Source organism: Sinohyriopsis cumingii, chromosome 2 (genome assembly GCF_028554795.1).
Source record: "Sinohyriopsis cumingii isolate HCF-2022 chromosome 2, ASM2855479v2, whole genome shotgun sequence".
Taxonomy (NCBI): Eukaryota; Metazoa; Mollusca; class Bivalvia; order Unionida; family Unionidae; genus Sinohyriopsis; species Sinohyriopsis cumingii.
The window spans coordinates 23,959,122-23,986,810 of record NC_142962.1 but is presented as its reverse complement, the minus strand read 5'-3'; the positions used below and the strand labels follow the sequence as shown (position 1 = coordinate 23,986,810).

General features: G+C 34.6%; 2 protein-coding genes across 3 annotated transcripts in view; one reads left to right on the top strand and one right to left on the bottom strand.

Moving 5' to 3' along the window:
• The window catches only part of LOC149804477 (F-box only protein 11-like), a 71,730-nt gene extending 62,188 nt beyond the window's left edge, over positions 1-9,542 (bottom strand). For both annotated transcript variants that reach the window (XM_089940691.1, XM_089940692.1), the window contains exon 1: positions 9,367-9,542. In XM_089940691.1, the coding sequence (XP_089796817.1) occupies positions 9,367-9,463 (97 nt within the window). In that variant the 5' untranslated portion in view covers positions 9,464-9,542. The remainder of the gene's footprint in view (positions 1-9,366) is intronic.
• A 98-nt stretch (positions 9,543-9,640) lies between these two features.
• Positions 9,641-27,641, top strand: LOC149804476 (EF-hand calcium-binding domain-containing protein 11-like). The gene is made up of 6 exons (XM_089940690.1): positions 9,641-9,836; positions 10,956-11,051; positions 12,992-13,052; positions 14,811-14,912; positions 17,845-17,935; positions 21,675-27,641. Exons 1-6 carry the CDS (start codon positions 9,747-9,749, stop codon positions 21,757-21,759), a joined length of 525 nt encoding a protein of 174 aa, XP_089796816.1. The 5' UTR covers positions 9,641-9,746; the 3' UTR covers positions 21,760-27,641.
• Positions 27,642-27,689: the final 48 nt, after the last annotated feature.

Genomic DNA, 27,689 nt, shown 5'->3' with positions numbered 1-27,689 from the left:
TATAGTGCACATGATCTCTAAAGGATGATGCACTAAGGATTCAAATTAAATTTGAAGATTAAACCCTATGAGAATAAATATTACTACCATTTGTTGCTTTCACGTTCAGACTTGGACAAAATGCCATTTGCAAATCTGGGAAAGCATTTGGGGGTTAAATGCATACATGCCAGCCAATATGCTTTTATTATAATCATTATGCCCATTTTCAACAAATTATGATTTTTTTTCTCCATTATATGGATTATGCTGTTTTGGTAAATTAAAAAATAAAATAAATAAAAGTCAGTAAGAAGTTGTGTTTATCACTTTTAGTTTCATCTCTTTAATTTCACTTGCATAAATTTGAAGATCTGCATTAAGAATTTTCCTTGTTTTCTATTTATAGCAACTGCATATGACCCATTTTATTTCCAAGAAAACATGGTTTTCAATTTGAACTTAGCCTCAGAGATTCATTATATTCATAAAAAAATTAGGTAGAGGACCAGTCTTTGGTTTTATAGAAAATGGTGTTAGATTATAAACAAGACACTTCACAGTGTGATTTGTGGATGTTATATGAAAGAAAATGTTAAGAGCCAATGGATCTTGCAAACTTCAAAATATGTCTGATCAGAAAAAAGGAAATATCAACATTGTTTTACAAACTTTAAAAGAAGAATATGAGTAATGTAATACAGCACTCGAGATTTAGCACATGAATGCTCACTGCAAAATTTAAAATTAAATTCATGATCATCCAGTTCTGTAATTAAGACGCCTCACCTGATATTTTTGTTTTGGACGGTGTGACGTATTACTGTCCAAATAACGGCCTTCTGTAGCATGTTCCCAAGTTGACTGATGGGATATGAATTTTATACATGAATATTTAAAAAATTACAAATAAGTAAAACTGACAAGGTTTTTTGTCTCTTTATTCCTGGCATTATAATGGACATTTATCCACTTCATGTATACTTGTACAAGGGACTGCAACTTTTGCTAGTGGAACTACTATTTTCAAAATTCTAGTAAGACCTCTCTCTCTCACACACACACAGACACACAAATTTCTGTAGAAACTATGAAGTGGGACCCTTTAATATCTAGTAAGGACCCTATAAAATTCAAATGTGGGGGTCCTCGGGACTCCATAAAATATCAATTTAACAGAAGCCCTGACTGGTCTCCATTACTCTTCCAATCTAAGCTCATCTTAAGGAGAAAGTTTCAGAGCTGGACATGAGATGTAATCTTGAGTTTCATATTTTTCAGCCAATCAGTTTTCTTTATCACTGGTAGAAAACTCCTGTTTCTGTATTTTGACATCAATTAAAACATAGATCAATTGCCTTTAAATATTCCTCTAAAATCATCATGAACAATGGAATAACAATACAAAAAATCATGGCTTTGCCAAGTGGTGGAGACAAATAATCTAACCCCATGACTGGGATCTCCTTGTCTTGGTGCAAACCCTAACATTTTTTTCTCACCCAATATTTTCCTTTAAAGTTAAAAGAACTCTTCATTTGTGCAATATAGTTTAGCACATTTGACACACAGTATTCATCATTATTATTTCTACAACTGTATCTGTAGGTCATTCAGTCTAATAATGTTTTATGAGAATCAGAATAATCATCTCAGCAGAATCCAAGTATTTTTATAGACCTTCACCCACAAACTGCAACAACAGTTATAATTGTTAAGTATTATATTGTAAGTATTGTGCAAAGAGGTCTAAAGCCAGATGCAAACGTTGTTCAATACGTCATATTAATATGAATATATTAATGAGGGATGCTGCGTGACTGGTCCATTTGAAGTACATAATTTTTAATGCAGCAGAAAACAGTACTGGGGTATTTTATCACATATAACAGATGGATGTTATATGAAATTAACAATAAATATTTAATATTTATTACAAAGAAACAATTCCATGGAGCCAAGCAGATGATAACAACGGTTGATAAAGTAGTTCCTGGCACGCTGACAGCATGATGAGACACTGGAGATAGTTGCATGATAATCAGATATCCCACTCAGCCCTTGTTCATGTTGTCTGATGCATGACAATCAGATATCCCACTCAGCCCTAGTTCATGTTGTCTGATGCATGACAATCAGATATCCCACTCTGCCCATGTTCATGTTGTTTGATGCATGACAATCAGATTTCAAACTCAGCCCTTGTTCATGTTGTCTAATTCATGACAATCAGATGTCAAACTCAGCCCCTGTTCATGTCTGATGCATGACAATCAGATTGGATTGATGATGATAAAGAAATTAGGTATCTGACTCGTATATAACTTTCTTAGTTTTGTATAGATATAGTTTTGCATTTAAAATGATTCTGACAAGTTGAAAAAAGAAATTATATTAAAGTTAGAAATATAAAAAGTATAAAACAATCCTTTTTCTGTGTATTATACAAAATATTCAGCAGTGGCCGAGTGGTCTAAAGCACTCACTGTTCCAGATCACTGCCATCTCACCTCTGTCTGTGTATGTTCGAGTCCAAGGCTCGGCTAGCGTGGGTACGTGGGAAAGCCTGCCAGTAGCTTCTCGTGGGTCGGTGGTTCTTTCCTGGGGTTTCCAGGGTTCTTCCTCCACCAGTTATACTGGCCGCCATATATGGCCTATCTTGTGCTGAAAAATGGCGTTAAACCCTAGAACAACAACAACAACAACAACAAAATATTCAGCAGTGTTTTATCTACAAATGGCTTCATGTAAGTCATTTGATTCATCAAGGCAAAAAACTAGTCAAAATCAAAACCTACGAGCCTTATTCAAGCTGATGATAAGTCTTCAGTAGTTTTTAAAAATAATTACATTGTTTAAATACACAACTAAAATATTAGTTATATAATGTGATTAAAGCCAATAAGGCAATTCCCTTGCCAGAAGCATCTGAACATTCTATATTTGTTAAAAATCATGTTGATGGTTTCATGTCATCAGAAAAATTCAGCCATTGCTGTCACATATGATGAATTCTGAAGGTCACGTATAAGGCTGTCCTCAACAATGTTTGATAGGCTATCCAGTACCTATGAACAGGTAGCAGTAGCCAAGTCATACTGATTGGCAAAATTCTTCAAAATGCATATGACATCAATTTCTGCCGCCATTATATCATGTATTAATTAGGAAGAGATCTGTATTTAAAAAAGGGATGTCTTTTACACTCAGCCAATGTACACACTTAACTCATTCAGCCCCAATCCTGCCTGTAGGCGTGATGAGGCTGTACTCTATTTTCGAGCTCTGCAGCATCAAAGTCATTTAAGATGCACCAACATGGGTGGTATTACAAAAAAGCAGACAGATATAGCTATACAATGATACCAAATAATCTGGAAGTTCTAGTTGCACTACAAAATACAGAGGGAAAAACCTCATATTTTGGACCCAGCTTTTTTCACGCAAAATTCGTTCGTGGTCGGAATGCGATTTTGTATCTGGATTTTAGACATTTTGGCCTCAGATCTAAGGCAGACCGGTCTGAACTGCACACAGACAGGTGATCCTTTGCAAAAACTAGGATAAGGTGGGCATTTGGAATAAAGAGCGGCCTCCATACAAAAATGATGGGTCCATTAAGCAAAAAAAAAAAAAAAAAAATTAAAAAAATAATTCCAACTTTTACTCTTCTGCTCATGCGCAAGCAAAATAACCAATGGAAAATTATGTTTCTAATACAACATGGAAAATTTATTGAAAGCCGATGTATTATGATGTATTCAGAAATAGTACCCTAAATGTCTTTCCTACTCACATTTCAGGCGAAAAAGACAAAAACCTCTGGGGCCGAATGAGTTAAGTAGCACTTTCACTGCTATGTCTTATTTGTAAAACTCCATTAAAATCTGCCTGGTGTTGTAGACCTTTAATCAGTAGTTTGTGTTATGATTACCAAGCAATGCCTTGCTAGTGTACTGTTCTGAAAGTTATTTTATTTTTTTGCACATTTGGTCATGGAAGTTGGGTTGTTTAAGCCTCTGTACATATATGGCAAAACATAAAGGTGTCTTCACTGCCACTTTCTTCACTCGACTTAACTTCTTTTTGAAAATGTAGCCAGCATATGTTTTCAAATATTTCTGCACAAAATTTTACATTTTCTCTTACGAGTAACCGTTACCTCATTTTTAGATGATGAAGACTCCACTGGTTTGATAACAATACTATTATCTACGGTCAGTTGTACAAACATAGTCCAAATGATAATTTCGTTCATTTCGGTTCTATTTTGTTTTGTTTGCTTTGGATGCCATTTCAGTAGAACACTGACAGTATCTTGGAACAATGAAAGGCATACACTTGAGCGAATCAAAACTGTTGCTTCGTTGCATGACAAGGATGCGCATAAAATAATAGTTTCTCATGATAATCACTTGAAAATCACGTTTATTTTCCGCCTCTTTCTTGTGTGTGGAGATTATATGGTTCTAACATCCAGTTGCTACAAATGATGTGACAGTTACAGGTCACGTAAGATCAGCTCCAGATTCCACACTCACTTGTACCCTTATGTATTATGATAACATCAGCGTAAGAAACTGATGTGCATGTGTTTTGCCTTTTTGGAAGAGTTGTAATTGAGCCAATAAAGTAGTTAAAGCAAACCTTTATTTTGTGTTAATCAGCAAAACATAATATTAGGGTGTGCCAATTTACGTACCGGTTATGATTTTTAGACCAAACCTTTGCTTGGTGTTAATCAGTAAAACATAACACTGGGGTGAGCCAGTTTACATACCATTGATGACTTTTGTGCATCAAATCGGAGAAGTCTGTGATTTGATGCATGATGCATAGGTAGATTCAGTCATACATAATACGAGAAAGAAACATTCCATACAAAGATAAGAAATCTTAAACATCAGTCCAGGGCCTCCCTTGGGAATATTTTTCTTTGCGCCATTAAATTTGCCAAATTTAAAAGTTTGTAGCCACTTTTCAACCATAGGAGACATTTTATTTCATAATGCAGGGACTTAAATATATGAGTAATATTATATTTGCCCTATTTTTAATCTATATAAACACGAGAGTAAGTTTTACATTTATTACTTTTCAAAGCATAAGAATAATTATTCATAAATATAACAATACCATTATATACTCTTGAAGTTCAATGAATAACATCTGAAAAGCAAGAATGAATAAGAATGTTTCTTTATAACTGAAAATACAAAATAGTGCTTAGCCTTTTTGAACAATGTCACTGACCCTTCATCAATAACTGCCTCATTTTTTCCCCAGACATTTCTCAAATGCCTACTTGAAATCAAATTTATTAACAATGGGCCCATCACAAATGACGATTTATGAGTGGCTACAATGTTGCCAATAGACACTAAAATCCAGTATTTTTCCCACATCAATATTCATGAATACTGGATAAACTGACATTTCTGGTGTACCATCAATAGTCATTAGTTTTTTTTAGAGTGAGTGCTCATAGCCAGGATTGTTTATTATTCAATGATCAGATTACAAGACCTCCGTTAGGCTTCACATTTGCCAGATGTGAAAAAATTCTGAAGTGGTGCTATTTTTTATTGACACAGAAGTTGCTGACGACAAATTTTTATAAAGTAAATTATTTTTTTTTTTTAACGATAAATGACTCGGGCCACTTAATACCTGTTTTCACTATCTGCAGCAGTGAGTGGATCATGTTGGTTGACAATGAATAAGACATTATTTGAACATGATTGCAGCTAACTGCAAAATGTCAGTCAGTTTTGAGAAGTAATTAAATGTGATTAATAGGAAATAAGGAATCACCGGGGATATAGTTGTTGAACTGGTTGGCAACAAGATTTTGTGTCATTTGCACATGTATGTTGATTGCAAAATGTGAGTGTGAAATGCACTTTGTATTACTTAGTGTTTTAGGGATTATTTACTTTGATAACACATTTTTGTTCTATGAACTTAAATGAGTAACACAGAATGCTGCTACAAGGATGCCAGCTGTCGACTGTAACGGGTCAGAGAAAAATTACAAACTTCCTTTATAAAACAAGATGGTATCAAGCACAAAGAATATGGCTAATCTAACTCTGAAAATGAAGATTTATATCCAGCTGTATCTGAGGCAGCTACCAGGTTACTTGTTGTCGATATACCCATTGAATTTCACAAGTTTGTTTTAATCAGATTCTGGTGACTGAAACCCTCTCTCAGTCTGCTGTAGAAATAGGGGCAATCACTTTCATTTATTTTCTCCTTGAATGTTAATGATCTAAAAAAGCTGACCAATATGATCCAGAGTTTAGAAATTAAAAAATCAGCAGAAAACTTTTATTACTGTTTTAATTTTACTGTCTATCATATTTCAGAACATACACATATGAATTATGTAATTAATCCAATTAACAATACAAGATTAGAGAATCAATGGGATTATCATGCAAAACAGTGTGAAAAAGCAATAATAATGAAATTTTACCACAGCATGGATTTCTTACACGAGTAATATGTAGGCAAGTACACAATTTAATGTTTTAACTCAGCAATGTCAAATAATCAGTCTAGTTATTACAACAGGCATTAGATGGAAATTCATCATATTGCAGTCTTGTTTGTTAGCATTTACCATGTATTTTGATGGAAAAGATGTGGACTGTCACTGAGACAAATGAATAGTGCTGTGCTGTATGTCAATATGAATTGTTGAAGTCATTTATGCATGACGATATTCGGTAATGTTAGCTACATTTAGAAAAACTGATGCATGAATTTAATGAGAAACAAATATATTTATCATTCACGATGCTGTGTGGAATACTATAATATAGTTTCACCAAAGTCCATTCAATCCTGATTGTTTAATACTCTGCTCCTTAAATCTGATCAAATTGCTTGGAGATGAAAAATACTGATCATTGTGGACTTTTACAATTGTGGCCAAGTACAATCAGGACAATAAATGGGATGTTGGGTCTATCACAACAAATAACAGGGTACAGTTGTCTTATATTATATTCCTGAAACTTGGATTACTCATTCCAGTGTCAACAGACATCATAGTTTCAATTACACATTCTAGTTTTCCACACAGCATCGTGAATGATAAATATATTTTTTCTCATTAAATTCTTGTATGTACCCTGTTATTTGTTGTGATAGACCCAACTGTAGTTTTATATGATCCCCCTTCCACACCAGTGACCACTGTCTCTACAAGGCCAGTTTTGTTGGCACCGACAAGTTCGTATACAAATGTACCACTCGTGGGTGGCAACCTCTCTGATGAAGCATGTGGCCAGTATCTTAGTCCCAAAATGTCCAATGTACCCCTAACAATAGGCAGTGTATTCCCTAGGGGTACAAGACTGAGAGTCAAAAATCTCCTTGGTGTCAAAACTGGGGGTCAGACTGAGTAAAAAACAAACTTTGGTATCAAAACTGGGGATTGAATTAAAAATTTGGGGGTCTCTGAAGCGCAAATGAGGGTAAAGGGAAACACTGAATAGGGTAATTCACGTAGTAAGCTAAGTGATCTGATTATATTCTCCTGTCTGATTCCAGACGTTAGGTTTTTGTTGCTAAGATAAAAATGCTGCCTATAGTATATTATAACATGTACCACTACTGTTAATATTACTGGTATATCATTATCTACATTAATTACATATCAATTTGTGGAAGAGCGTCGATATGGGTTGCCAATAATCCTACAATGTAAGACATAGCACGTTTTTGTTGTTGCTGTTATAGGGTTTAACGACATTCTTTCCGCACACGAAAGGCTACACATGGCGGCCAGTACAACTGGTGAAGAACCCTGAATACTCCTGGAAGGACCACCGACCCACGAGAAGCTTCTGGCAAGCTTTCTCACGTACCAACGTTAGCCAAGTCTGAGACTCGAATCCAGGCAGAAAGCAGTGAGATGGCAGTTATCCAGAATGGTGTGCACTTTAGACCACTTGGCCACTCGAGGCCCCCACATTGTTTTAGTGCTATGTCTTACTACCCAAATAACAGCCTTGGATAGTGTGTTCTATGTCTGTTGTCACTGGAATGAGTAGTCCAAGTTTCATGAATATCTCACACACTTGGCAGCCTATATCAACACTCTTCCACTAATTTATGTGAAATTAATATACTTACTGTGCTGTCTTTATCCTGGCGGAATGAAAATATGACACTAGCAAATAGATGCATTTTCATGTTCTGTTAACATACATATGAATTTGTTGCAATGTGAGGGAAGTCGAGGAAGGCCGAAATATGTTTAAGTAGGTTCATGTGGAGGGTATGTTTTCTTGAATGAAACAAATCATTGCTTACAGTTTCAATAGGCATAATATATTTTTATTTGTTTTGTTAAAGAATAATATTTCAGCTTTCATCACTTTCCAGCCAAATGAAATGTAGGCCAACGAAACTTGAAAACAGGTCCATTACTTTTGTGAAAATTTTAATTTATCAGAGAAAAAACATCAGGGTAAGTAAAGTCTGACAAAAACATTATAACTTTACTTACTAGAAAAGCGTTGTTATTGGTTGCCAGTTGTGTGTGATATTCCTGAAAATTTGACTTTTGTTACACTGTTAGTCCACATCAAAACATGCTACACAGCGCCGTTAGGCTCTAAGAACCATCACCCCCCAGAACATAAATATCGGGTGATGTGTCTTACGTTGTAGGACAAGGCTGCCAAGTGTGACATATTCCTGAAACTTTGACTACTCGTTCCGATGTCAACGTACATTGGAACACGCGATACAAGGCCGTTAGTTGGGTAGTAAGACATAGCACTAAAACAAAAATAACGCTTGATACGTCTTACATGGTAGGGCTACTGCCAAGCGTGAGATATTCTTGAAAATTTCTAAGCTCGTTCCGATGTCAGTCAAACATCGGAACAGGCTAACAAGGCCGTTATATGAGATGTAAGACGTAGCACGAAATCATACAAATACAAGGGATACTTTTTCATGTATGGACTACAAGAGAAGTGGCTTCATAACCACGAGTTTACACATTGAGTTGGATTCAATTTTCAAACTTTTTCACACAAAGATTAAACACTTCTAAGCAGCCAGTAAATACTTTTACATCAAATATCGCGGCTGCGTTCTACTGGTGATCCATGATTTCCGTAAATTTTTTGTCGACAGCTGCCAAACCTGATCCTGCCATAGAGGGGACAACTCTTTTCCAATGCACAACCAATGGAGGTTTACAAGCTCAAAGCAACGTGCAAATAATTCTTTAAGACAAGATTTGAACATGCTATATGGTGCTAAGCACCTACAAAATAGCGGTGATTGGGGTTCGAAACATTTGCAGACATGAATAATAATTGAGACGTTTGACTTCCACAAAGGGTTAAGAATACTCACATGAACTTTTCCTACTTCTAAGCAAAGAATTTGACCTGTAGCGATTCCGTAATTTCCTCGTACTAAATCGCGTTACTCTGGTGCTTTGCGGTCGCATTTTCAGCCATAAATCCGACAAAATATACAATTTTGTTCACGATTCTGTTGTTCAACATTATTGAATGGAAGCCATCTTGAAATATACTCTACTTTCTTATCACGAGAGTGGTTAACTGACAAGGTCACGTGCCGTTGCTACGCCAATCAAATCGGAGAATAGCAATACACTCCAAAATTCCGCCAGACCAAACGTGTAGAGAAATGTCATAAACCACCTTTTGAACAAGCGAGTTTTGATGGGCTATTATAAAAAGGCACCGACAGAATAAAATATAATAATAATGACATATTTGGGATTTTGTTTGGGTGCTGATGGTTATTCTTTCTTACCTAGAAAGTTAACCAAAGAAGATGAGATATTATTGAACAGGGTTTGTATTACATTTGGCTGCTACATTAATGAGAGGGATGATGTGTATTGCAGTAATGTGGTTTGTCTCGTTCAAACAATGAGGGATAAACAAAGAATTTTTTAGAAGGCTTTTTATAAAATCTGATATACACCGTGTACAACAATGGTTCCATTAATGAGAGTTGCAGCTAACATTTATGGCCATCAGAAGAAATAACAAGTTTCTTATTAATAATCTTTTTTTAAAGGCCAAACCACAGGAACTCTTATCGTTGCTTACAATTTATCTGTCATACATGTACTATATAATAACTAATAATAGTTGTTATATAGTACATATATTACAGGTCAGTTTTAAGCAACGATACGAGCTACTGTGGGCGAAACTGCCACGAAAGCAAAGTATTTGCAACAACGAATACACATTATAATAATGATTATTAAAACGTGTTGGATATATATTCAGATAGAAAAAACAAATACAACTGTATAAACATAAGCACACACACTTTATAGAAAGCACTTGATACAAATTCATTACAGAAATTGAGAAAGCTGATAATTTATGGGTTGTTGGGCTATATTAGTTGGCTCATGTAAGAAGGCCTTATATGGTATGTTTATCCAACAGTGGTTGCAATTATGAATCTGCCACCCAAATGGATTAACACTACAAGTTTCAACAATTACTGTGTTTTATCTCCAGTTGTTAGCCAGAAGGCCTAACTTAACAAGATTTGTGGAGTTTGTTACAAAGTATGACTCCGGTGCTCAAAATTTCCCAGTCGCGTACGTACAGAGTATATAAATATTGTGATCATTTCTATTCAAATAATTAAAAAGGCAACCTAATGATTTAGTAATTAATTATTTTTTGTACTATATCTAGATTCTTAAGTCTGTCAAGGTATAATGTACTGTGATGACTGTATCTATGATAAGTACTGGCTTAATGATAAGTCCCTTTTTTTAAAATTAATTTTTGGCAAATATTTGCTAAGAACATGTTAGCCTGGTGATAATTTCCCCACTCCCATTTGATATTAAAAGTTAAAGTGGTTTTGTGATGGAAGAAATACTTTACCTCTGAAAAGCTATCTTTCTTTTTACAGTATTTCTTTCAAAATTATTTTTGCAGATATTTGACACAGCTGATGAGGGTGGAAAGGGATACCTCAACAGAGAGGATCTTAAGGTTGCGTTAGTTGAATTGTTTGGCTACAAACCAACTAAGGTACACTATGACTACAAAAAGTCATCTTACAGAATAGTTTATTATGACTTATTAATAGTTTATTATGACTTAATAGACATTGAATAGACATTTACCACATAACATAGACATTGCATAGACATTAACTAAATAACACAGACATTGCATAGATGTTTACCACATAACATATATTTACAACAAAAAATATACATTGCATAGACATTTTCACATAACAGAGATTGCATTGACATCTATATGGCTTAATATTAAGCTATATAATTCTTATTTGTTTCATTAATCTATTTAAATCTACGTTTATTAGCAACGGTAAGGAATGTCCATAGTTATCTGGTTTCGTAAGAATGATTATGAAGAAGGGTGTGTCAGCTGTGATCCATGCTGTTTGCTGACATTGTGTTTGACTTAAAATGGTAAAATTTTACCATTAAATCAGTGCTTACACAGGTGAGACAAAAACATCAAGGGGGAACTGCAATCCCAAACCAAAGAAACCTTATGTTTTTCCAAATTTAAAACATAAATTGAATTATAAAGTCAGTAATGGTATGATGTTTCAACTATGTGGTCTTAAACTAAGTGACAGAAAGATGTGAAACCAACAAGTTTACTAAAATTAATAAAAAAGTTTATTTATCTAACTTAGTGAAAATTAAAGAGGAACTTGCACTATTAATAGTTGAATCCCAAATAATTTTAAAAAATTCTAGGATAGGTCCAAAAGTATAGTGTTCTAAATTAATTCCATTCTTGAATATGCTGTTGTTTCAATAGTCTTGAATAGATTGATGTACCTACGGTCTTGTTGTAACAGGATGATACAATCCAGAAAGTCTTTGAATAAATTCACAATAATCCCCAAAAAGTATTTTAATGTAAACAGTCAAGTAGCACTTTGTAATTCCAGTGAATAATTTTTAAAATTATATCTGAACACAACTGAAAATGATTCTATAGACTAATCTTAAGATTGTAATGAATAAGTTTTCTTACCAGGACTCATATGCAGCCTAGGACACAATAAAACGACCATCATGTGAGTCAAAAGTTCTCCAGAAAGGATTCTATATTTGTAAATATAGCTTGACATTGAGCTTAGATTTCAGTAAAGAACTTATTTATTACTTACAAACATAACAACATGAGAATAGTCAGGTAAGCCAAACCTGTACCCTCAGTTATGGACAGTGGTAAAGCACATGATAAAATTTGTTGGCATAACAATGCTGTGAGCTAATAGTATAATATCAGTAAGCATTTAGCATAGAAGGTATGGTCAGAATGTGTTAAATGAAGCGGTGGCATACAAAAGGGACAATGTGAGATGTGCAGACTAAGTATAAATAGTACATAAGCATCACTAACCATAAAGAGTCTTTAAAGCTAATACTTTGAGTTTTGTTTATTTGTACATTTGACATATTATAAGCAAAAACAAAACCATGTTGAACTTGTGATAAATTAGAGTTCATGCTGGTCCATGAAAACTTTCATAGTACTTGGTTTTAAATGGGAAAAAGAAATGATGAAAGTTTTTTCAGTTGGCTTAAAATTGCTTGAAGCTTGAGAGAGAAGTAAAATGTTAGATTATAATGTTCATTATATACACTAATTGAAGAAGCCCACGTTCTGCTTAAAGTCGGGAAAGACAAAAACATAATTGATTCATAATTTTTTGGTTTACTAGTAAATGAAGAAAAACGTAATTTATACAGTTATATGGTCTTCCATAACCTTTATAATGGAGAATTATGGCTTGTGTCTTTTAAAATCCATGGAAAAAGCTTTGAATATTATGCTTCCAAAGCTGTACCAACCCAGTAAATTTCCTTTTAACTAAACTGCCCTTTTGTTATATAGACTGTTTGACTTAAGTTCTAGTTCAGCTGGTAAGGATACAATATTTCTTCATTCCTGTACCTTTAATTTCTGTTTGTTTCCAGCTGGAGATGAATCAGCTGCTGGAGAAATATGGTGACAAGTATGATCCTTCAAATTGCAAAGGTTGTTACTTTACCATCTCCGTCTGCACAAACTTTGTAATGGAACATACATACTATAGATACTCACAGGAAGAATATGACCGAGTTAACCTTATCTTATAGCCTCAAGTTTAAATCAATGTCCAACATTCTATATTTAGATGTTTTAGGTAATGACAATTTGTCACTTAAGGCAAAACTCAGCACATTTTAAATGAAACAAATGTGATGTAACTATATCATACTTGAATCAGTGATTTAAAATCAGACATTGTCCACAGCTGTACCAGATGGTTAAAATATCCTTTTTTGAAGTGGAAAACTGAAAAAAGTTTGAAGATCAGGGTTACATAGAGAAATTATTTACTTGTGTCAGAATGTTTTGTCATTAGACATTGCATAGACATTTACCATACAACATAGACATTGCACATTGTCAGCAACTGTACCAGATTGCTAAAAAAATCCTCTTTTGAAATGGAAAACTGAAACTGTTTGAAGATCAAGGTTAGATGAAGGAATTGGTTTGTTGTGTTGTAATGTTTTGTCATCAGCATGTCACAGACATTTACCATATAACACAGACATTGCATATACATTTACCATAAAATAGATATCAGAGACATTTACAACATAACAGACATTGTATAGCCATTTACCACAAAATATACATTTCATAGACATTTACCACATAACAGACATTGCATAGCCATTTACCACAAAATATACATCGCATAGACATTTACCACATAACACAGACATTGCATAGACATTTCCCAAATAACACAGACTTCGCATAGACATTTACTACATAACATAGGCATTGCATTTACAACAAAAAATATACATTGCAGACATTTATTACATAACACATTGCATAGACATTTATAACATAAAATATACATTGCAGATATTTACCACATAATGCAGACATTACATAGATGTTTACCACATAAGACAGATATTTACAACAAAAAATATACATTGCAAGGACATTTACCACAACAGACATTGCATAGACATTTACTGCATAAAATAGACATTGCATAGACATTTGCCACATAACATACAATGTTTATTGGAATTTAGAGGTTGAAATTCAAAGTTTAGGGACACAGTCATTGCAGAAGCTTGCTTCACTGTTTTGGAGTTACCTTACTGGATATCATATTTTCATAGAGAAGTTGCCAGAACATACACACAGGTTCACCTAGTATATGGATCATTATTGGGGATTAAAAAGCAAAGAATCAATGGTCTTTATTACCAGATATCTATTTTAAAGCATTTTGGATAGATTGTCAAAAGCTTTAGCAAGCCTTCTATTTTCTTGGATGGACTGTCATCACATTTTAGTTTTGCATGTTGCAAATTTTGCTGTAGGCTAGACAATATCACTTTAAGCCAAGACACAGTATTCTTAATGCTGAGTCACTTTAAGCCAAGACACAGTATTCTTAATGCTGAGTCACTTTAAGGCAAGACACAGTATTCTTAATGCTGAGTCACTTTAAGGCAAGACAGTATTTTTAGTCATTTTAAGTATAAATGCAAATTGCTACAAACCACAAATTTAAAGACTCAATAACAATTATAGAAGTAGAAGTGTAAAACCAATGAAAATGTCACGTTTTGTAAATGATAAAAATTTATGACTTTGCCTATCTTCCTGTCCTTCACTTTTTGAATTAACAAGTGTAAGAGACCACAGTCTCATTCTTTACAAATAAAATAATAAATATTCATATACTTTGTCGTAAAGAACTTGTACATTTTCCAGTCTTGTCCAAACAACAGTTTATGGCATCCATGATGGAGAAGATGGTCAGACGTGATGAAGATGAGGAGATTAGGCAGACATTCCTCGCTTTTGACATGCAGTGTAAGTTACAAACAAAAGTCAGTTAAGAAAAATTACAAAGTGTAATATAACAGAACATTTATGAGGTATATTTGTATTTTTTGTGTATTCTGATATTCATTTTGTGGGGCTTGTACATTTATCTGTATTTTTATTAATTAATTATCCCCACACTGTTCAAAAAGTTGTATGGGATATTGTGATTGCCGCAATAACTTGACCACTGATACACTTATTTTGACTGACATCTGATACACTTATTTTGGCATTAAAAGATTAATGCAGATGTTCAACTAACAAATGGAACCCAGGGGCTGTCCTTATTCGCGGGAACATAACTTGGAAACTTGTAAATCAAAGATTTTGACTATATGTACACTTACTGGGGACGAAAAGATGAATTCATATGTGAAACTAATAATGTCCAATGGGTCTATCCTTACGCTCAAGGAACTTATCCCATGGGTCATAGCTTTGAAGCTGATAAGATGGTCATAAAAGGACAGATGACTCTTAAGCAGCTGACATTAGTATCTGGGTCTGTTCCTAAACCCAAACACTTAGTCCCAGGGTCATAACTTTTAAAGCATTAAGAACCCCATGCTATAACCATATTAATACTTGCTGGAAATGAAAAGACATTTATGAAACTGATATTGTCCCCTGGGTCTATCCTTAACTCACACACACATATGAAATATATAAAATTCTCTCACTTGCATACACACTTGCTGTCTCTGTCTGTCTGTCTGTCTCTGTCTCTCTCTCTCTCTCTGTATATATATATTCTGGATACAATTTCTTATCTTTTTCTAATTCTATAAGTAGATATAACTACCAGTAACCTTTGTTACCCAGGGGATTCCATAATCCACTGACCATCAGTGGCTGAAGAATTATTCAAAGTCTTCTTGATAGTTTAGTATAATCTGATCAGTCAAAGTCTATGTATATGGTCCATTCTAAATTAAAATAAACTTAATGGTGGTCTTCAATATACACATCATGGTTTACCAGAATCATTCAAGACTTTGATGAGCAATTATGGAGAAAATGTTCAAATTTCAGATTTATCACGCTTTAGTGTTCAACGCTATGTAAAGATTAAGAATGAATTCCCTAAATTTTCTAATGAAAGGGTTGATTATCCAAAATTACTGACTGCATCACCACTTTGGTAGGCTGTTATTTTTGGCATCATTTAAAAAATCTGCTGACCAGTCACTAATTTAGAACTGTGTTCATTGCTTGGTCTGTTTAGGTAAGAATGTTGGATTTTGTACAGTGTACATTCACAAATTGTGATCATAAACAGAATTAGGGTCAAAACAAAGTTACAAATAACGATAAACTGATTGTATTGTGTAAAACCAGGAATTATTATAAAAAGCTTTCCCTGTGGCCATATTGCTCATTCTGATTTAGTTTGAAGCATATTACTGCCAATCAAATCACCAGAAATATTTCGAAATGATCAAGAAAGGATTTTGATACATCACTGAGGCAGTCATCATGTGAAAATGGGAGAGCAAATGAGAGAGAATGAGAAGATAAGAATATTGAGAAAGAAACTGTCCCTTTGAGAGGGTACAGAAATTTGAACCACTAACACATATCTTGATTTAACTTTTGCTTTACAGAACTATGATGGTGGTAAAAGAGCATGGCAAAGTTATATTTTTAGGAGATAAACGGTTATGTTTTAATGGAGCAGGGTAGCTATGTATGATTGTAAAATAAAGTTACAGTTAATTTTAAACAGTTATTGCTTACTTTTTTTACTACAATAATGGCTGTGATGATGTACCATTTTTCTTAGTGTGGTTAATAAAAACCTTTTAAAACTTTGAAAATATACCAAGATCACAATTCTACATTTGATTGCACAAATATTTTGTAATTCTTTACTTTTTGTTCTCATAATCTATTATTTTGACTCTGTGGTCTTAAACTATTTGACAGAGAAAAGAGCAAAAACCAATAAGTTTTGTAAAATCAACAAATAATTTATTTCCCTCAAATACAAATTGAAAATTTAAAAAGGACTTACAGTATTGTGAATTAAATCCCAAATAGTCCTAAACGTTATATCACAAGTCTAAAATAAATGAATTCACAATAATCCCAAATAGTGATTTAATCTGAAAGTATTATTGAACACTTTGTAATTCCAGTGAATAATTTAAATAAATCTTCTCAAATTAGAACTGAACACAACAATAATACTGATTTCACTTTGGATATTAAGATAGGAATGAATAATTCTAATATAAACAACCCTAGTACAGTGTATCAAAACCTAAGTCACCATATGAGTACCAGGATGATGGTCATCTTAATGGAAGTTTCCATGAAACTGTAGACAAAATTAGTTTCTGGAATCTTGTAGGGCCAGAATCAAGGCTATATCTCGAACTCAAACCAAGTAAACATATTTATCCTACATGACACTAGCCATGTAGGTCCAAACTCCTACCCTCATTTATGGATAAAGATCAGTCACACAGTACAAATTAAATATACTTTTGATTACCATTTTTGACCATAGGTTTAGCACTAGTCATTTTCATTTCTGAAATTTCCACAGAATCACTGATTATTTAATAACCTATTGTAAATTCCCTCCACTATAGTCTCAATGTTCTTTATGCTAGTAATCCCTTATGAACTCATTTTTAAGACAAGTCCATCAGCAGATTACACAGAGCCAGATCTGCCACCACATAATGCACTGGCAGATCTGGGTCTGTGCAGTTTGTTTGGAGTAATCAGTAGAAAAGATAACATAGACCCTGATCAGCAGGTGCATTATGCTATGGCATATCAAGATATTTGTTGTATTCAGTTTGGCTCGACTTATAATTAAATTAAGATGCAATTACCAAAAATGTTATTGTCAAAGTATGAATTTTAAATACATCTTGCTTTAAAAGCAATTTTTACTCTTATATAGGTCATGGATTTCTGACTGTTGAGGATTTGAAGAAAGTTTTCAGTCAAGTGGCTCCCAGCTTACCAGCACAGTCAATCCACTCTTCATTCAGGTATTCGTTGACTATCTGTACTCTTCAACTCTCTGTAGCTGTAGAGTATGATAATCAGCATTCATCTGTTTTATTAATATATTCTGCTGCAATATATAATTGTTTTTAACTCTCATGTATTGCCAGATGCCAAGATGGGGTATCATTTTTCCAGAGTGACAGAAGTAACAGTGGCCTCTGTGTTATTATAATTCTGTGTCAGCATTATGATGCTGTTTGCTGGTGAGAAACGTCTTGGTACAATTTGACCGTATGTACAGTAATGACATCTTATTAATTCTGTCGCAGCAAAAACCCCTGAACTTGAAGGTATGATTTAGTACAGCTCACATGATTTTCCAATTCCTGACACTTCACAATGGGGGACTTAATACTCTCCAAGATAACACTCTGTAGTGGAGGGATAAATACCTACCGGTAACAACTACGCCTTGGCAGGCATACTGTTGGCGACTCTACCATGGAGGGGCAGGTCAATATTACTGATTGACATTCGAACAGCAAATGAATGAAGACAACCCATGGAAAGACTGATATGTCAAGAGCGATTTTCAATCGGATACCATTTGAATGAATCATCTTTATTTTGGTCATAAATTTGGACAATGAAAAAAAACTATAATTTCAAAAGTCTTGTATGTTCAATAGATGTACATTCAGAAAAGGTTAACTGACTTTTGCATAATTGTATGCTCTTACTGTATTCAAAGAAATCTGAACAAATACTCTATCTTGATGAGAGGCACACCTTGTTGACCTTAACTAAGTTGAACAGCGTAAGTGTATCCTTTTGTTACAAAGGAAAAGTTGTCCTCTGGGATAAGAACAGTTAAATTCCAAATGACAACCACTTCTGTTTAACAAGAACTAAATAAAAAAACACTGTATTTGCACTGAAATGCAAAGCACATGCTTAGTCCTTAAGCAGTAATGGCAGTCATAGACAAATAATGTAACCTAATGTAACCTCTTGACTGGCACTTCCTTGTCTCAGTACAAACCCCAACAAAGATTTTCTTAATCTAGTTTGGAAAAAGAATTAGGATAACTCTGTCTGCTTGGTCAAACAAAACTGTTGTTTGAACTCTTGGTTTTTATTATTAACACCTTTTTGATATCCTATGTTTGTCTGTTTTGACTCGTATAGGTTCTATCAGTATCCATCTTTATAATAAATCTTGCTGTTTTCAGATATAACCAGTGCCTTCTTTGCCACCCCTGCTGAAACAAATATGTATACTGACACCTTTAGTGGACAATTATAGGACAAATGAGTCCTTTGCAGGTAGTTGGCTTCTGCATTAAACAACCACAAAAATGTATTTGTTACGGGCAGTTAACCTCAGATATGAAAGAACCACAAAATGTATCTCTTAATATGCATTTGGTGTCAGATAAGAAAGGACAACCAAAACGTATCTCTTACAGGCAGTTGGTGTCAGATATGAAAGGACCACAAAAGTTCAGATATGAAAGGACCATGAAAATGTATCTCTTAAAGGCAGTTGGTGTCAGATATGAAAGGACTGCAAAATGTATCTCTTACAGACAGTTGGTGTCCGATGTGAAAGGACCATGAAAATGTATCTCTTACAGGCAGGTGATTTCAGATGTCAAAGGACCACGAAATAGATTTCTTACGGGCATTTAGCCTCTACATTAAAGAACCACAACATAGATGCTGCCAGGATGTGTGAGTGCAGATCACACCAATTTGCCTGAATTCACATACTTGGAAAACAGTGATGCATAAGAAATCCTTCAAATTAGTACATAGTCATGCCATGGCTCATCATACTTTTTTAAAAACTCTTAACCTGTACAGTGCTTGCCATGATATAAGTTGTGCATCCAGTCGAGGTCGTTTAGCACTTGTCACAACATATGTCAATTTGGGTAGGCAACTGTTGATATATCTGGGTACTTTAGTGTGACATGTATGGTTGTTAATTTTTGTATAATCAGCCCTGGAACAAACATTCTGTCATAGTTGGAACCTTGCAGTCATCAATGAAGTTTTACAAAAATGCATGTCCAAATTTTGGGATACCTAGAACACCCCAAATGGCTGACTCACAACATGGTTCATCATTAACAGATACTGGCTGACGCTAGCGATGATGACAGTGATTTTTTTGAAAGTTTTGAAGTATATCTGTATGTCTGTGTAGAAAATGTTTCCTTAACACTAAACATATTATAGCAAATCTGCATATGGAACCAAATCATTTGCCACAATAAGAGAGTAATTTACCTTTGATTGAATCCATAGTAGCTGAAAGAGTATACCAGTATACTGCAGTAATTAAAGCAGACTGTTGAAACCATGCTTGTATGTGTCTTTTCATGTGTACACAAAGTATACTGTTGAAACCATGCTTGTATGTGTGGTTTAAATTGTATATAAAGTATACTGCTGAAACAATGCTTGGATGTGTCGTTTCATGTGTACACAAAGTATACTGTTTTGAAATCATACTTGTATGTGTGGTTTCAGGTGTACACAAAGTATACTGTTGAAACCATGCTTGGATGTGTGGTTTCATGTGTACACAAAGTATACTGTTGAAACCATGCTTGTATGTTTTTGGTTATTTTCATATGTACACAAAGTATCTGTTGAAACTGCTTGTATGGGTCTTTGCATGTGTACTCAAAGTATTCTGTTGAAACCATGCTTGGATGTGTCTTTGCATGTGTACTGTTAAAACCATGCTTGTATGTGTCTTTTCATGTGTACACAAAATATACTGTTCAGACCTTGCTTGGATGTGTCTTTGGATGTGTACACAAAGTATACTGTTGAAACCATGCTTGTATGTGTCTTTTCATGTGTACACAAAGTATACTGTTGAAACCATGCTTGGATGTGTCTTTTCATGTGTACACAAAGTATACTGTTGAAACCATGCTTGTATGTGTCTTTTCATGTGTACACAAAGTATACTGTTGAAACCATGCTTGGATATGTCTTTGCATGTGTACTCATGAAACCATGCTTGTATGTGTCTTTTCATGTGTGCACAAAGTATACTGTTGAAACCATGCTTGTATGTGTGGTTTCATGTGTACTATTGAAACCATGCTTGTATGTGTCTTTGCATGTGTACACAAAGTATACTATTGAAACTATGCTTGGATGTGTCTTTGCATGTGTACTGTTGAAACCATGCTTGTATGTGTCTTTTCATGCGTACACAAAGTATACTGTTGAAACCATGCTTGCATGCGTCTTTTCAGGTGTGCACAATGTATACTGTTGAAACCATGCTTGTATGTATCTTTTCTTCTTCATATGTACACAAAGTATCTGTTGAAACTGTGATTGTACGTGTTTTCATGTGTACTCCAAGTATACTGTTGAAACCATGCTTGTATGTGTCTTTTCATGTGTACATAAAGTATACTGTTGAAACCATGCATGGATGTGTCTTTTCATGTGTACTCAAAGTGTACTGTTGAAACTATGGTTGTATGTGTCTTTTCATGTGTGCACAAAGTATACTGTTGAAACCATGCTTGTATGTGTGGGTTTTATGTGTACTATTGAAACCATGCTTGTATGTGTCTTTTCATGTGTACTCAAAGTATACTGCAGTAATTAAGCAGACTGCAGAAAATACATTAAAACAAGCAACATCATTACAATATCATGTGCCATTTGCACTGCTCCTTTTTACAACATGTACATTTTATACAAGTTCATGATAAGTTTATAATCCATTATTGAATCTTGCAGAGAGCTGGACAGGGATGGAGATGGTCGGATCAGCTACAAAGATTTTGACTTCATGATGAAATACAATGCTGCTGATCATATTTGAAGCCTTGAATTGACAACAGAAAGTTAAAGATTCTGAAGAAGCAGAGAAAAAGAAAGAAGACCTGACCTGGCATTCATAAAAACCCTTGAGTCTGCAACTCACTATTACAAAAAGAATGACATTCTAAACTTTCATTTTGAATGTAGAAGAATCACAAAAATTGTAGGATTGATAATGTATTGTCTCCCATTTTACAACAAGGAAGAGCTTTTTTCAAATAAACTAAATTTTTAAGGTTTTTGAATCATAACATGTACATGGCTGTATAACTTTAGGCTGTGAACTGATATGATTTTACCCAGAGTTTAGGCTGTGTGCTGAGAAAATTGTTTCCTTTGTTTAGGCTGTGAGACCAGTTTTTAGGCTGTGTGCCAAGAGTTTTATCTTTTCTTTAGACTGTGCTCAGATGATTTTATCCTGAGTTTAGGCCGTGATCATTTTATTTACAAATATGGCAATGGTCTCTGAATGAGATTCCAGAGAATTACTCCCCTTTGTCCATGATAACTCGGTAGGTATGATGTGAGGGAGAACTCATAAGATGAAATAACTTATTAAAACAAGTCTAATGATTATATGATTGTGATAGATAAGGCTAGAACTGTTGCTACTAGAATCAGTTGACCATGACTGATAGACAAGGCTAGAACTGTTGCTACTAGAATCACTAGCCATGACTGATAGACAAAGCTAGAACTGTTGCTACTGGAATCAGTTGACCATGACTGTGATAGACAAGGCTAGAACTGTTGCTACTAGAATCAATTGACCATGATTGTGATACACAAGGCTAGAACTACATACTACATCATCTCTTAAACTCAGGTAGTAATTTACATGGATATCAACTAGGGCATAGGCTAGCATCCCAGTTAAAACCTTGGAGACCTGAACAATAGTGGCAGTTGCTTGCATGCCAATCTCTTTTCAGCATTCTTCTTCATCCTCTTCAGTCTCTTGAAGAAGTCATTGTTTCCAGCATCACTTCAGCTTATGCTGGAGGCTGTAGTGTGATCTTCTTGTTGATGATACACTTTGTGGAGCTTCACCTCTGCAGGAATGCCACTTTGGAGACGTCAAAGGTATTGCTGGACCACAGGAAGAACTTTTAAGGGTTGCACATCTTGTAGCAGAGATGTGCTATTTAGCTTGAATCCCATTGTTTTGACATCATAGGATTCGAAGGATCAACACCACATGTCCCTCGCAGCCACTATGGGTCCTTTGAGACAGGCCAAGAAGTGCACCGACCCTGACTGCTCTATCGGATCTCCCCTTGGGTTCTTCAAGCAAGTGCAACCTCAGTAGTCTTAGAAGCAGCCCCAGTTCAAAGCTATTCTACCATTGTTCAATAGACAAGGCAGGCAGAGAGTTCAAGGGAGAAAGTCTTTGGACTCCTCCCTCTTCTTCAATAGGGATAAGGTCATGTCTAGGGAGTTGCACCCCTTCTGCAGTATCTTCCTCTTCCCAGCATTCTAGTAGGAACTTGTTTAGTCCTGGGGTGGGGTGGGGGTCAGACGTCACAGATGATGTGCAGGTTCATTCCACCTTAAAGGGTGGCTACTGGCTTCATTTCCATGAACATCTCCACTATCATGGCGCCAAATCTTTCACCAGTCCAAAATGGCTAAATTGAAGAAAGAAGTACACACCCTTACAAAGAAGGAAGCAGTTGAGAGGGTGAAAAATGACCAGACTGCAGCTTTCTATTCATGGATTTTTCTGGTGTCAAAAAAGGTGGACAGTTTCAGCCCATAATAAACTTTTCTGCCATGAACACATTTCTTGAGGAAGAGCGCTCAAAGGTGGAGACTACATCCTTGATCAGGAACCCAATATGGCCCTATGGCTGGGCAGTCCCCATTGATCATTAGGATGTGTATCTTCATATCTTCATATTCCCTCAACACAAAAAATACCTTGGATTTTGTTTCAATCAGGAGGCTTTTCAGTTTTAAGGTGATCCGTTCTTTGACGTATTAAGTGAGGGAAGAAGCAGAGTTCTCTTTAAGGCCTGTAGATATGTTTTGGCCAGTGGAATATCAGTCTTTTCAAGGTACTATTGTTTCTTTGTGTTGGGAAAAGGGTGGGTGGGTTTTAATTGCAAGAACATTGTTTTTCTTATTCCTTTTATTTTAAATTTATATATCAGAATAAGCATCAAAGAACATAGATCGATAGCTTAATGTGTTTAATCAATAGCTTTAATGTGTTTAACCATGAAAAATGAAGATTTCTTTTTTTGTTGTTGTTAGTATTACTAAAAGTATTTGTTACTTCATCCTTGCATCCATCAACATTGCTATTGTTTTTGTCTGAACCCAACCAGCCCCATTACTGTAAAGGCAGTTTTGCATGGCCCCTTTAAGACTATTGTGCTAATAATCCATTAATATAATTATGATACCACACTGGTTGCAAAGTCATAAAAAGATGATTTGTGCATGTGAGAAATATTGCCTAAAAGTTTTACAATCAATAAAAAAAATGTACATCTCAGTAAAATGTGAAAGTGGAAGTGGGAACACCATTGCCATTACTTTTAGTATTGTACTGAAATAATATCATTTCTTTTGATAAAGGAGAGTATATTTATAAATCTGTATTCAACAGTCTATCCTGTTTTGCTCACCATTCTAATGCTCATTCACAGCTGTAGAGTGGATATATTGTTCCATCATTATAATACTATATATTAGATATATTGTTCCATCATTATAATACTATATAGTGGATATATTGTTCAGTCATTATAATACTATATAGTGGATATATTGTTCCATCATTATAATACTATATAGTGGATATATTGTTCAGTCATTATAATGCTATATAGTGGATATATTGTTCCATCATTATAATACTATATAGTGGATATATTGTTCCATCATTATAATACTATATAGTGGATATATTGTTCAGTCATTATAATACCATATAGTGGATATATTGTTCAATCATTATAATACTATATAGTGGATATATAATTGTCCCTCTATATGTTTTACCCACCATTCAGATAATCATATCTATATAGTAAATATATTTTCTCTCTTTATAATGCCATTTTGCCCATCATTCAAATGCCCAATCATAGCTATATAGTCGATATATTGTTCCCCCTTTATAATACTGTTTATGGGGGCCATTAAAGTTAACCTGCATTGAGATGAGCTAAAAACTGAAATAAAGTAGCAGTGATGGAACTGAATGAGCAGTTTAATGGGATCTATGCTAATACCCATATTATGAGAATAGCACTTGTACACTGAGTAGCTTTATAACAAGGGATTACTAAACTGATAGACCTTAGTCACCCTGACTTTTTGCCTCTTCATTTCTTCCATTAATGTGGATTTTCCATGCCCTTAGTAATGCATATGGGTCATGTGGTCAATGTTGCAAATAGAAGATTCAGTTGCTTATATACAGTTTAAACAAAAAGTCAGTATAGCAGGATGATTTTTTTTCTTCATGTGTAATGCCATTGTCACATTCCCTATGTGAAACTGTTTCCTTTTGTTTTGGGGTCATGTATCCTAAGAGGTATAAAGAGTTATTTGAAGACAAGGGATGACAATTACTTGATACAAAGACGTTTCTAACAATATGAATTGTTAACATTCAATCAGGAAACCCATGATGGTTGCATGAAAACAAGTTACTGGAATCTGCTGAACTTGGTCAAACTAGAATCTGGTTATCAAAGGGATGTAACTCTGGCAAATAATAAGGCACATGTGGGAGGGTGCGTGTACTTTTGTAGAGGAAGTGGCTATGTTACAATTTTGATATAGAAATTTAGTTAAGGTTCAAGGAAACTGTACAATTGCTTGAAATAAATTATGATTAAGAGAGTTATTGTTCAGAACCAAAAAGTATGTGTGCCCAACATTCAGTGGCCATAACTCACCTAAAGAATGACATAGAAAACTGTAAACATTTACTGAGGTTGTATTAATCTGAAATTGCATGTAACAATTTCTTGAAATCAAATAATAATTAAGGGAGACATTGTACGAAAGCAAAACTGGATGGGTCCAACAGTAAGGAGCAGTATATCTGTAAATCATAGCCAAGTCTTCATCAGAGTAATATTGCATATCAGATAATGGTTAAAATTTAATAAGAATCAAGGATTAGAGAAAGTCAGCCAATTAGGATCCAGAATTGTCCTTAAACCTTATGTATCATGCTATCTTGGCAGTCGAACACAAACAAGACTCATCACACTGAGAATAAAACACATCAAAATTCTCATCAGTATCAAGATGATTATTACATCTGCTTGACAGTACAAGTAAGAGTTTTGTGCAGAAACAAAATTGGGTGGCTCTGAAAGTCCTGCAAAAAGGTATGTTGAGAATGAAGCTTTGCCAAGGTCTTGTCAATATTAAGCTGCTTAACAAATTAGGTTGAACTAAATCTATCATTAAGCATGTGCTTGTGGAATTTAATGGAAATGTGAAGTGTAAACAGTGTTCAAACATGGGGAGATAACTCTAAAAGCAAAACTAAATTGTATATGTAACATAAACTGGTCATTATGTAAATGCATATAGTTTTATGAAGAAGTCTAAAATGGTTCAGGTGACATTATGCAGAGAAGAATGAGATGGATGGATAGTTTGCTATAAAAATAGGATTAATTCTTTAAAAAATTTTTATAGACTCCATATTGAACTTTATAGTCATTAAACAAAAAGTATACCAAGTACCAGGAACATATCTCCAAGGATTCAGGAGATAATTTTAAAAGATGGTATGGATTGACAAATGGATGGTCAAGTTGAGACCCAGTATACCTGTTATCACTAACTCCAATTGCAATGGGTATTATTATTACACTAAAATAACAATTTTCTATGAGTAGTAGTGCACAAACAAGAAAAACCAAAGTTAAACACAAGTTCCCCGTTAGTATTTTGAAATTGTATATACCTGACTAAAACAAAAACTAGCACCAGTGTAGAGAAAACTTTTACCTTTGTTAAGAAGAATACCATGAAAGGCACACTATACACCCACCTCTTTGTTTAACAGTCCTCTGAATAGGTGCTAATAGGTCATTGTTGGCTTTCGAAAAAAGTATAAAGTCTTGGACTAAATTTGATGTAAATATCTTTGTACAGTAAAATCTATAAAAATCTATAGTCTTCATTACCTGAAATACAAACCATCCACAAAGTTTGATCAAGGTACTCTAGAACAAATGTGCAAAACAAAATTTTCCAAGTCACAATGACCTTGACATCTGACCTTCTGACCCCAGATCAATGGGCCTTTTTTTAATACTTAAAGTGCATGCCATCCACAGAGCCTGAAAGTATATGGTTGAGAACTTAAATCTTTGCACAGTGACCATTTTAAGTTTTTCAGCCATACTGACCATGATCTTTTAATTTTTTACCCCAAAATCAGTAGGCTTTCTGCCTTACTCCAAATGCAAACCATCTACAATGTTTAGTGAAGGTCAGTGATGTAAAACAAATGCTATAGAGCAGGAACCATATTTCTTTCTGTCAAAGTGACCTTCACATTCTGATCCCAAAATAGACTTCTTTCTTGACTCGAGTGCAAGTCGTCCAAAAAGTTTGGTCTAGATCAGTAGTATGGAACTTGCGACATTGTGCAGAAAACCTTTGTCTTCTTCCATGCTGTGACCTTGACCTTTTAATTTTTGATCCAACACTGATTGGCTTATTGTTGACCCCAAATACAAGCTATTTACAATGTTTGATAATGGTATGAGGGAAACACTGACAAATGGATATTACAACAATTTGCCTTATGGTGGTCATATTAAAAATGAATCCAGAAGAAGGGTATGTCTTGAAACTAAGGACTCTAACTATACAGTGATCTGCTTGATAGCATATAGACATGACAAACAGTGTATGTAGATTACATGGCCTGGAAGGTTGACTAGA